Source organism: Rhea pennata, chromosome 1 (assembly GCF_028389875.1).
Source record: "Rhea pennata isolate bPtePen1 chromosome 1, bPtePen1.pri, whole genome shotgun sequence".
NCBI classification, from domain to species: Eukaryota; Metazoa; Chordata; class Aves; order Rheiformes; family Rheidae; genus Rhea; species Rhea pennata.
Window position 1 is genome coordinate 46,202,910 of NC_084663.1, and position 12,953 is coordinate 46,215,862.

The following is a 12,953-nucleotide window of genomic DNA, read 5'->3' on the forward strand; positions in this document are numbered from 1 at the left end:
TTAACTCTGTGGTATCATTACTTTGAAAACATCAGACTTTTTCATTTATATTTTGACATTAAAATTGTATTTATTGTAAAATATTTCCTGTTCTATAATCTGTCTTGGTTTTGCATTCTGAAATATTTAATGAAGAATCGTAGAAACTATTTTAAAGATTCAGTAGATGTATTTTAAATTTGTATTACAGAATAGCTTAGAAAAGAAACTCTGACCTTGGAGGTGGCCTCATTTGAATTACTTGTTAAATCAAGTCCTTGTATCCCTTTTTCAGGGCAATTCAAACTCAGTAATATGGCAAGCTTTAATTAATAGCACTTTACTAACTTTGATTTGCAGTTTCTATAACCCTAAGTGATGCTCCAAATTCTTTTGAATTAGTAATGGGAAGTATTAAATATTTTGAACATTCTCTCACAGAGATTTTAGTATATATCAGAGGTGTTAGTAAGGGACATCATATATGTCTTTTTTTATGAAATTCATTAATTGTATTGTAAGATTGTTAAAATCCTCCAAGCTGAAAATAGTAGTCTAAAAGTGCAGAATAAATTATTTGTTAGGTATTTTTATTCAGAAAAAATGTATATCTAATATTGAAAGAAAATGCATTTTATATAGCTCAGGGAAATGGCTGCACATGAATGACTGTGTTCTCATAAAGGCAGAAAAGCAATGCTTCAAAATTAGCGGAGGTTTTTTTTAGAAAAGCTAAATCAAGATTTTTCAGAAATATTTTGGAGAACTGCCCAACTTGGAAGTACTTTTTATACACTTTATTTTCCAGGGATAGTTTCTTAGTATTTCTAAAATTAGACTTTGTAGAATTATGATTTTTATTGCTCAAAATTACTAGTTATTTCCGAAAAAAAATGGCTGGAGTGGATTAAAAAAGAGATCTAATCCTGAAATACCTTAATTCCATTCTTTGACATAAAGATGTATTGAAGAATAACGGAAATGCTGTGGGCACAGTGCATCTCAGTTTAAGTAAAGCATTCATGTATCTCAATTAATTAAGGTATTTAATGTGGTTCCATGTTATATATTCTGAAGCAAAATTGACTGATGTGGATTACCTAGTATTAGAGAAAAAAAGAAAAAGGAAAACTAAAGGGTGAGAGAGCAGCAATAGTTCAGTGAGACTAACTAGTTAGCTATAAAATTTAGCACTTCACTTTAATGGTGGCATTCTCAAGCATTCTGAATTATATTATTTCTAGAAATCATGATTATTTCTTTCTAATCCCTGGTAAATGGTTTTTTTTCTATTTTTCTTTCCGCCTATTCTTAACCATTCTAATCTGACCACTGCTAAATCTTGATCTCTGTGGTCTACTTTCTGCCAATGACTTGCAAACGGAAATGTGCGACCTTTTGATGATTATTTCCTAATGTTCAATTTCACATCAGCTTACCTTGTTTCTGTACAAAAAGTCATTAAAAAAAAAAAAAAGAGAGAGAGAGAGCGATCTTTTCCTCTGCATATACCTTCTCTGTAACATACATACATGAGCCATGATGGTCAGTAGTTTCGTTAGCCTTACGCAAAGTTCAAATATCAGTCCTATATTCATCTTTTTCTTTTTCTCAGCTCCATGAACATTGGTGTGAACTGATAATAATAAAATCCATTTTGTGAGCACTGCACTGGTTGTGTAGTCAATGCTACGTTACAAGGTGGACATAGAAATATTTTGCAAGAATTAGAAATTAATTAATTTGTGATAACTAGAGAGGAACAGATAATTTTTATGTATTAATATCTAGTAAGTGGGCATGTTATGACAGTCATCAGTACCCTTTCAACTCCTGTTTATCCTAAGTACCCTAATCTGGCTGTCTCCAACTTGTGTTGAGTTTTGTCTGTATCTTGTACATTGCCCTCCTCTCACCACCATTTTCACAAAGCAGAAGTTTGGGGTTTTTCTACTAATCTTAAACTTTCTTTTCATTCTGCTTCATGTCTTTTAACTTGTACTCTTTTAGACCGAAATTGTTCCAGAGGTACCCAAATTTGAAAGTAGAATGTAATGGGAGCTTTGTCTTTAACTGTAATTTATAATACTGCCTGGAATTCTTTGTTCTTCTCTTCCCTGAATCCTAGTCTTTCGACAAATCTTTGATTTCAGTAAAATATTACTTTTCAGGGAGGAAAAAAACAGCAACTGTTGGGCCTGAATCCTGTCATTCTTTAATCGTCCCTATTTCTAAAACCAACACTTAAATGCTATCTTCATTATGAAACATTTATCTAGTCTGTTTTTCAGATAAATTCTAGCTCTACAGTTCTGTTACTCTGTGGAATTAAATTAATGAAATTTAATAAGGTCTTTATTACAGTGAAAACACTTAGAACTCAATGAAAAACCAGTAACTTTTCTTTTACTGTCCTTTTTACTCTTTTATCTGAACTGATATTCTTTTGCTAATTGCCATATTTTTCTTCTCTGATAGAACTCCCTATCTTTTTTTATTGCCTTCCTTTCTTTTGATAAATAAGAGTCCCTCAGAAAATCTTCAACTCTATTTTAAACAGTACTACAGCTTCACTTTAAAAAATTCCTGCTTCTTTTCCCTCAGTATTAGTATTATACATTTTCTGGTTCCTACATGGCATGTTAAGTTAGAATTCTACCCAAGCAAAAAATCCTGCAGAGAGGTGGGTATTTGAGCATTGGCACATCTCTGTGTGAAGTAGAGGCTCTTTAGGAACTTTCAGACTAGAGCTCAGCTTATTGCGTAGGTGGACAAAGCTTATAATGTTAATATGGTGTCACATCCAAATTTTGCATTTGACATTAATGTTGATGCATTCTTTGAAATAATCAGAATTGTACGAGAAATTAATAAATCAGTACAATACTCTTCATGTTATTTTAAGCATTATTCAGTGTATTGAACTTTACTTAATGTCCTGTATGTGAAAATGCATGGCACATTTGTTCTTATACAAACTTAAATACTAAACCCAGCTTTTCTGTATAGGGTAAATGAATGCTGTGAATCAGCTATATTTTATCCACATGAGAGAAAATACTTGACAGTAAGTTCAGGACTTTTGGATTGTTTCCAGTTCCACCACTAGCCTTGTAGTTGATATTAGGAATGTCATTTTGCTGCTATATATATCAATTTTCCCATCTGCAGAAATAATGGTCATGATAGTCCCTTATATAATGTTTATGTATCTGCTGATGAAGGGATGATGGCATCATTAAATTTAACTGTTAGGATAGGGAAAAGGCCTCTTCCTGGATCCATAAATTATTTGCAACCTACCATGTCAACACAGAAATAATATTTCAAATGGATATACACAGATAAAGCCCTGCAAACCTCAAATTAGTTAAAGTAAATTGACAAAATCAACTAATTTGTCATACAGTGGAATGATTAATTCCCCCTCACACAAAAAAATTCTAATTCTCATTATTTGAGAATTTCTTAAATTTGGTAATTTAATATTATTGAATTGAATATAATTGAATGTTATCTGTTTGAGAAGAAGGCTTTTCTCAAAAATTAATGTAAATTAGGTTCAAATCTATGATTGTGAAGACAAAAATTCTGAAGTGAAGTCCTGGCCTAATCAAAGCCAGCAGCCAAGATTTCAGTGTGATACAAGAAAGCATGTATTGCTTACTGTTTTTTTGTATAACAGCTTAGTATTTCACTGTTGCTGTATATCATCTTAATAACTTATAGTTATTCTTTTGAAATTTGAGGAAACAAGCTTATAGCTTTTACTCATCAGAGCAATCCCGTTGATTTCCCTGCCTAAGTAGTTTAAAATTGGGTTTGTGGTGAGTGTGTTTAAGAAGAAAATCTTGATCAAGAAAGTACTTGTGTATAATTTTGCATAATGAGAATGCTCATGCATGCAAAGTTTCACATATATCACAGGATCAGAACATTCACCTGTTCATTAATCATAGTTGAAAGATACTATTATCTCAATCATTTGAAATGAATATGGAAATGCATAGGTATTCTTATAGTAGTTAACTGTCTAACAGAATATTCCTAATCTTTTTGAACAAACTACAGATTGCATGCTTTAAAAAAATTACTTAAATGCAGATTTTAAAGGCATTTAGAACTTACTTCCATTAAATTTAGTAGGACAGAGAGAAAATAATACCTTTTCTAACATCATTTCATCGTATATGTTTTGAATTGTGAAAATAATTCAAAAAATATGTAGAATAGATACTATGTATTAGATATATACAATATCTCTATATAGAAAAAAAATAGAATTATATACTACAGATATTTTAAATAGACTATTATTAAGATTGCAAAATCAATTCAAAGCAAAAAAATCATAAGTATTTCTGTTTACACCTTCCCTTTCCTCTATAGATATGTATTGTGATAATTTTCAAGTATATATTCTCCATTTCCCATTGTTTCCTTTTAGTGCACAAAATACATTTTACTCTTTAAGTTATTATTAAGTATTTCCATATTATTTATTTGAAAACTATTTATTCATTTATTTATTCATTATTCATTACACATTATTCTTAATCTGCTTGAGGATACAATATCTCCATGAGCCTTTTTATTACATTCATTTGTGTAGTAATTGAGGCTTTCACAGATATGGAAAGAATGCCTTTCTACAATATTTATGTAAACTAAGAAGGTATATTTATCAGAAAATAAAAGTAGAGGTTGACTCATTTAGGTTACTGAATTTGTATTATATTATGACATATTTTTCTTAAAGTGGATAGCTTGTAAGCACTATTATGAAAGTAGAGCTACCGTTGACTCAGCTATGACTGATAAGTATTTCTGCAAAGCTGAGACCCTAATTAGATACTGAAAAAAGGAGAGATGCACAGTTAGTGCTTAAGAAAAGATTAAGTGATTTTCCAAATATCATTCACAAAATAGAGGCAGAAAGAGTATTCAGGGCAGTATTAAATTGCCTGACCAGGCACCCTCAACTTTACGTCTTGCAATCTTTTGCCTCGTCTAGTTCACACATTCAAAAACAAGAAATGAAAAGGGGGAGGGGGTGTGCAAATAATTTCCTTCACTATACAAACTCTATTCATTCTTATATTAAAAAGAGCTAGAGGAGGAAAAACAATGTGGTCGTGTAATTAAGACTACCAAAACGCAGACTTCAGTGAAAGCATAACTAAGAGTTCATAGTGAACTTCAGCTCAGATTTTTCCTAAAGTCTATATGTGTAATTTTACAGCCTGTTTTTCTTTTAGGATAGGGTGTATATGAATGCTGGATTTTTTTTTTTTTTTTTTTTTTTTTTTAGGAAAAAAGCAAGTTAAAAAAATCAATTTTGAGATATTGATGCCCTCCCTGTAACTTAGTTACCCACTTGGAACCTTGGAAGCATTAGACCTACCACAAGGATCTCTGTCATATGAGATAAGAGTAAATAATAGCCATATTAGGTGTCATTTCCTGGGGGGTATTTGTCAAGGAGTTTCAGAAATATTTCTCAGATCAGAGCAGAGGAAGACTCAATACTGTTGGTCTATTACAGAGTTGTATTGGAGGGCAAAATGCTCGTCTACAGATTTTTCTCCAAGATAATATCTTTCTCTTTTAATTTGGTTCACTGCTGACTTTTCCTCACTCCTGAGGATTCTGTAATTCTCTCTCATAACATAATCATTTCTTGTTTCTGCTTCTTCAACTTATTATTCCAGCCTGAGCTTCTTCTCCCATTCACTCTTAAATTTCCTTCTCAAAGTTCACATTCAATCCTATTTCTATATCCACAGGTCCCTATCTGATTACTTTTTTCCTCTCTCTCTATTCCCAACTATTCCTTGCCAGTATTTCAGTTTCGTTATCTCCTAGTTTAAATCTCCTCCAAGTTTATTTAATGCTTTTTTGTGTACAGATCTTTTGTCTAGACTCCTCATGTGCTTATTCTCACCTATGTTTCCACTTCTTTTAATTATGTAAATTCTGAGAGCCAGGGCCACTCTAGTGCCACTTAATCCCTATTTGTTATTCTGTCTTAGTCCCTTTTGCCGATTCATAGCTCCCTTATTCCCTATGTTTTCTATCTGTTTTCAATGTCGGTAGAATTGTCAAGTTTTTCTAGTCTCTTATGCCTGCTATATCAGATTATTATTTCAGTCTGCTTGCCAAGTTAGCCCTAGTTTATCTCACCTTAATTCCAAGTCAGTCTCATTTCTCTCTCGGGTTTTAATTGCAACTCTCTGCCTCTTCTCTCAGTCTCCTTCCTATAGGAGCTTTGGTTCTTATCTTCTCCTTGGTTCCTGCTTACTGGTAGCTAGGCTCCACCTGACACAGACAACAGATAACAAGCAGGCTGCTAAGTTCCCTGATCTAGCATGACCTTCAACATTATTTTTAGGAATAGTCTTGTTTAGCCCCTTGTAGCATCACAGGAAAACCTGTTCCATGTTGATTGATATTTTGGGCAATATAGCAAAAAAAAAATCAATAAAGTCTCTTCTAATCATCTAGAAACTTTAATTTATTGTATACTTCATCAAATTTGGACAGATCCTGGAAGCAAAGATTTGCAGTCTCTTCTACAAAGTGCAACATAAATATTTTTCATATATTTTTTCTTAGAAGTGACTGACCTTTCAGAAATCTTCAGCCAAAGGCAGGTACTCAGCATGTGAAAAATCTGCCTAAATGGTCAAAATCTGTGAAGTGGGTAAGAAGCTGGAAAACAAATTAAGTATTATACTTTAATAACCAATGGTGCTAAAGGGCCTGTTTATAGTTAGCACAGTGTTCTGTCTCTTATAATATTTTATTTAAGTTTGTAGAAATTCCATCAATAAAGATTTATAACTTAAGACATTGTTCTTGAAAATGCTTATGTATGTGAATTCCCTTATGTGCCTGAGTGACATGTTAAACTTCAAATTATTCATGTATGTAATTGTCAGCACGATCAGGTTAGAATAACTTCAATGTATCGTAAACAAAAATATTAAAATTAATTGTTTGCGTACAATTTCAAGTTTAGATTCCAGTCCTGAAAACCTGAAGTCAAGGACATTTATAATCAAAATTAATCATTTGCTTACAAAAATATTCTAATCAGGATGATGCTTTATCTCCAAATCCCCGTTTGGAAAGGGAATGTATACAGATTTTGTGAGATTTCTTATAAGATTCTCCTGAGGCAAATATAAATGTGAAATAATAATTAAAAAAAAAGTTGCAAAACAGTTTCTTCCTGTTTTTAATGTAAACAGTGCAACTAAAAACCCAAATATTTATGATTCTGACTCCAGTATAGCCATAAATAACAATACTAAAAACCAACTTTTCTTAGATTGCAGCTTTTACTTTTTTTACAGACCTGCTGAACCTACCCTCTTTCCAGAGCTTAAATTGATGTAAACGCTTTGCTGCTAAGGATTCGTTCTGGTCACTTTCATTAAAATGTTAGATTTTTTTTCTCCATGCCTCCTTAAGCTGTATTTGCTGTTAAGTAATACAATATGGTAAAGACTTTGAAATAAATTTTCTATCCAGACACACAACGTTAGGCGGATCGATGAATACCCTATGACGTATATTATACATCATAAAATTTCTATCATAACCTCTTTAACAAAGCTTTTCTTCTTGGATACCAAGAATTTCATTCAAAGCATTTTACATATTGCATTACTTATCAAAACAGAGGATATGTAAACCTTAACATTTGTTAAAAGACCCAGGCTTTAACCAAAAAAGACCAGAACAAATCAATAGCAGAAAACAGATTAAACAACAGAAAAGTGACTGCTTGAAAATAAGAGTATGTTCACCAAACCCAAGACAAGCTTTCAGCACATACTCAAAAGAAATGTTTTTTTGGTGTATGCAAGCATCTGAATATATCTCCAAATAAACTGGAGTTTCACATAGTCAAATGTTACAATTCAATTAAGGTACAGTAAATTATTATTACAACTTCAGTATTCAAAAGCCTGATTTAGGATAGCAGATTAATTTGCTTTTCTTGGCTAAGATATTTTTCCCACATGGGTAGGTATTAGAATAGCTGTATTTCATGTTAGATTATACTTAATACATTTGCCAGATTCTATGTAATTATTGTATCAATAATTATTATTATTATTGTCAAAAATATTGGCACTACATGAAGTAAAACCAATGTAATGCTTCAAATTTATACTTACGTGCAGGCTTGAGACAATGTGAGTTTGCCATTGCTTTTGAGTAAGGCCAATTACAAATATACTCATGAGACATAACAAAAAATGAAAGTAGAATAATAGCGCTTATAACTATTCGTAAATCACAAATAAATTGCATACGCAATTCTGTGTATATGTATTTGTATGCATACAGATGAGAGATATGCCTCATAGATCACATTATATATAATAGAAAAAGACAGTAAATGTCATCTTTTATTTTGCCAGTCAAAACTTTCTGATAACTTTTTCATTCACATATGCTAATACCTGAACCACTCATTTGCAAGAAGCACATTTTAAGGGAAAAAAAGGAGATACTGCAAATCAAAGCTAGCTGTAACAATGTCTCCTAATAGAAATATTTAGACATCATTAGTAAGACAGTGCTGTTAGTCCTGAGAAACAAATTAGAAAGCACGCTCTGAAGAGCGAGAGTTAGATGGTCTCACAGAGGCCTTCTGTGAGATTTTAAATATTTTAAAAACCTGAATATCTGGCCTTGCAGCACTTCAGGTATATGTTTCGTAGAAGATTTAAGAATTTCAAAGTGTTTTCATTTGCTGGCAGTTACACTTAGAATCATAGAATCAGTAAGGTTGGAAGGGACCTCTGGAGATCATCTAGTCCAACCCTCAGCATACTCCCAAACAAGGATTGAACCCATGACCTTGGCGTTAGCAGCACCATGCTCTAACCATTACTGGGCTTTAGTGTACCCTAGTTTTGTTTTCTGTACACTGAAGGAACTTTTTACAATTTTCTACCCTTTTCTTAAGAGAAAAAAAAATCATAAAATGGTAAAATTCCACAACTTCCCCTGAGCAGGTATAAACATGTATCTGTAAGGAGAAGTATATATAAGTAAATATAAGCAAGCAGAACAGATATAATAAGGTTTCATTTACCTGTTCATTTTCGTATGAAATATTAAAACCATTAAATGGAAATAAGTGATGTTATACACTTAAGGAATATTTCTAGGTTTAATCATTTCATTCAAAAGGGCATTGCCATCCCTTACCAGTTTCTCTTGTCTTCTCTTGTTCCCTTAAACTAGACAAAATTCTAACCATTTGACTTGGACTTGTCTTTATTGGAATATTTCTCAAGGGAAAATTTTGCCTGGATTGCTGTTTTAATAATGTAAAATGAGGCCAGTTGCCAACACAGCCATTGGCAACAACATAACTAGGCTTCTCTGCCAGTCTGACTCAGATCTATGTTTGAGAATTCATCTTTAGTAGGTTGAATTTCCATACCAGTGCTGTCTGTCATCACTCCAGTAGAACTGGTAACTGGAACAGCAGTCCTGGTAATAATGCCTATCCCTTAGTACTATTTAATGGACATCAAAGTAATTTATCAGAAGAGCCAGCAATATTATGCCCATTTCAGAGATGGGGCGATGGACACACAAAGGGAGTGATTTGCAGTCTTTGCACTTTATAACAAACCTGACTTTCATTCTAAATTAGTCCACCATTCCCTACAAGTGTTACTTTATTTTGTTTGAAAGTGTTATAGGACTGTGTGAAGGAAAAAAAAAAAAAAAAAAAACAGAGCAGTCTATGCTTTGATTAAGTTGGTCTAGATCACTATTGTATGGTAAAGTTAAAAGTGCACCCTAGGAAGTCTATCCAGCGCTTCAGGCTGGATGAAGAATAAGAGAGTCGTAACCGTCAGGCTTTTGGAACATCCTCTCTGATTTGCTAAACCTGAATTCAAGGGAGCAGAGAGCCTACACTTTTAGACTATCTGGGAATCTGCAAAAATACCTTTGGGCTGAGAAAGTCATTCTGCCCTATTATAGAGACCACAAGGTCTACAAAGTCTGAGCGATGGTTCTCAGACATATAGAACACTGTTTTGTCAGACAATTTATATGCACTTGAAATTAATAAGTTACTACATTTTGTTTACAGAATATTTGCCTGCCCTCTAAATAATACATAAATCAATTACAATTAAAAAAAATAAAGATAATAAATCTGTGAACTTTTGACCGTGAAGTTTAGACAAGCACAATTCCTGCCGTAACAGACTTGGTTGTCATTCTGCCAAAATACAAAGATATATCAATAATTTATAAAGCCTTTCACAAGTATCTTGTAACAAATTACATTGTCTTTTTTTTTTATGAAATAAAAATATACATTTCATAATAATGGAAGAACAATATATCCCATCCGAAGAATTATGTATGGTTATAAGTGGAAAGCAAGAAATCCTACATTTACAGATTTCTGAAGTCCATCATTAAAATAAAATTTAGCAATATGGAGAGTTTCAAAAACAAGTGAAGTTATTAGTCCAGAAAGAATCCAGCTTAGGTGATTAGGAAAGTAGTTGACTTCACGTTTTGCTAAATTGACTCTATCCCTTTTAAGATAACTTTCAAATTTATAATTATTTTTGTTCTGACATTTGTATTTATTCTATTTTTAAAGGGAATATTTATTTTATTGTTATTTTTAAACAAAAATGTTTGTTTCATCAAAAAACAGACATAAACAACTAGTGTGTCTAATTTACCTTTATCATTAGTATAATCTTGTAGATAAGTGCGTAGGAGAGTTAGTCGCATGCATACACTAGCCCTAAACTTCTTTTCCAGTTTAAATATACAATAGCTGTTTCCTGATTTTAAACAAAGAACATATTTTACTTTCTTAAATCTTTTTGCTGTTTAACAACACTTGCAATATAAAAAAAAACTCTTTAAACTAAAAGAGAAGGCATCCTTCATAACAGTATTAACATGTTAGGATTTACTAGATTTATGGATTTACTTTCACTAAATTAGCTACTGAATTTGCTACTCTGAGGATCTCAGCCTTCAATTAATACATTATTGTTCCCAGTCAAAATAATTAATGGAAAGTTGACTGTTTAAATAAATTAAGTAAAAGAGAAAATAAATTAAGTAAAGGCAAAAAAAATGAGTCACCTATAAAAACAAGACACTAGTATTTTAAATCTTTATCAGGTAGGCCTGGAGTTAACTACCAATTTGAAGAAAAAATAATTGATGTCTATTGAGCCAGAAAGGAAAAAAAAAAAAAAAAAAAAAAGAATTACATAGAAAATACTTGAAAGCTCTTAACAGCAAAAAGAGAGGACTAGTTAGTGTGGTACAGCTGCCATAATTAGTAACTTTAGAAAGAGGGAGCTGTAGGTTGGGAAAATCTCCTGCTATTTAAATCTATTAGACTACAGAAAAGCATCCATAAGAAAATAGGGAAGGTCTTAGTCCTTGAAATTTGTAGTTATTGTGCATGTATTAGTAGATAGACTTATGTTCAGGCATAATATTTAAGGTTTCCATTTTAATTTTTGGGGGAATATTTATTGTAAAAAAATGAATTGGCTATTGAAAAGTACTGAAAATTGAAATATAAAAAAGTATCAAAAGTACATAACTTGTAATGTCTTCCTGTGATATGTGGCAAAAGACATTTGTAAAATGTATTTCATAAAGTTAGATAAACATGGTGATAAATACGTATGTGTGTATACATATACATATACATATATATATATATATACATCTTTATGTCTATCAAATTACTATACTATGAACACTGCACCATGTCATCCTCTTGCTGAGTTTAAGTTGTCTTCCACAGATTGCTATACATGTCTAACAAAGATATTTCTATATGCAAAATTTTGGTTTGTGTAGAATAAATATCATAACTTTAGTCAGCTCTACAGCTTATTCTATCTATTAAAATACTTAAATATGTTGTAGAAACTATTGGCTAAATTACTCAGATGTTTGCATATATGACAAGGAATATGATTATTTAATGTATTTCTATATGCTCTTAAATTTGCTTCAGCACCTTCATCTGTCATCAAAATGTAAGATATCGCCAAGAGAAGAAGGCTTTGCTGGGCTTCTATAAGAGAAATATCTGTTTTATTTGGACTAATTATTGCTTTAATGCTGCTTATTAAAGCAATAATTAGTAAAAGAGAGAGACTTTCTGAAGCTGTTCTCTGTGCACTTGAAAGACTGCATGGCATTACTAATTTCTCTATCAAAAGCACTGTGTGTCTCCATCTGTGTTGAAAATATTTTCAAAAGGGACAGGTAGTGGCACTTTGAAAAATATAGCAATATTGTGTAGTAATTTTGCTGTTTATTTTCATAAATACTTTATTTTTAAAAAATACTACCCTATATTACTTTTAAAAAGACTGAGAAAAAGCGTAATTATAAAATTGATATGCTGTCATATTAGATATATATGAATAGCTTATTATTATAGTAAAAATAATGCAATGAAATAAAATTTGGGGTTTTATTTTCATTTCACATTTTTTGTTTATTGTTTAGAAAAGAATATATCTACTCCAGAAAGATCGCATTTGAGTCCCTCTCGTAAAGAACGGATATCATTTCGAGACCATCCAGTGCAACTCAGCGGAGGATGGGGAACAGGCAAAAAAAGGCAAAAGCTTAAAAATATTAGTTGAATGTTGGAGAATATTAAGCAAGTTGAGTTAATTGAATTTTTGATTTCCAAAGCATGTGGAAAGTTGTTTCTTTTAAAGTCTGTAAATATCATGGTTTTTTGGATTCTAGTTTGTTACCAGTATATATATACAATTTCAATTAACTACATAAGACTTATTTTATTATACATGGATTGCAGTGAGCTTTTTTTGGTGCAAATATTTTATATTCAATAACTTATGTCAATAAGTTATCATAGTTTGTGTTTTCAATTGCTTGTGTGTTCATGTGGCATGGAATAC

At 31.7% G+C, this 12,953-nt stretch overlaps 1 protein-coding gene across 1 annotated transcript in view; it reads left to right on the forward strand.

Annotated features, from left to right (window-relative positions):
• The window catches only part of LRRIQ1 (leucine rich repeats and IQ motif containing 1), a 118,725-nt gene extending 106,054 nt beyond the window's left edge, over nucleotides 1–12,671 (forward strand). The window contains exon 26 of the mRNA XM_062568124.1: nucleotides 12,532–12,671. Within this exon, the coding sequence (XP_062424108.1) occupies nucleotides 12,532–12,671 (140 nt within the window). The remainder of the gene's footprint in view (nucleotides 1–12,531) is intronic.
• The last annotated feature ends 282 nt before the right edge of the window (nucleotides 12,672–12,953 follow it).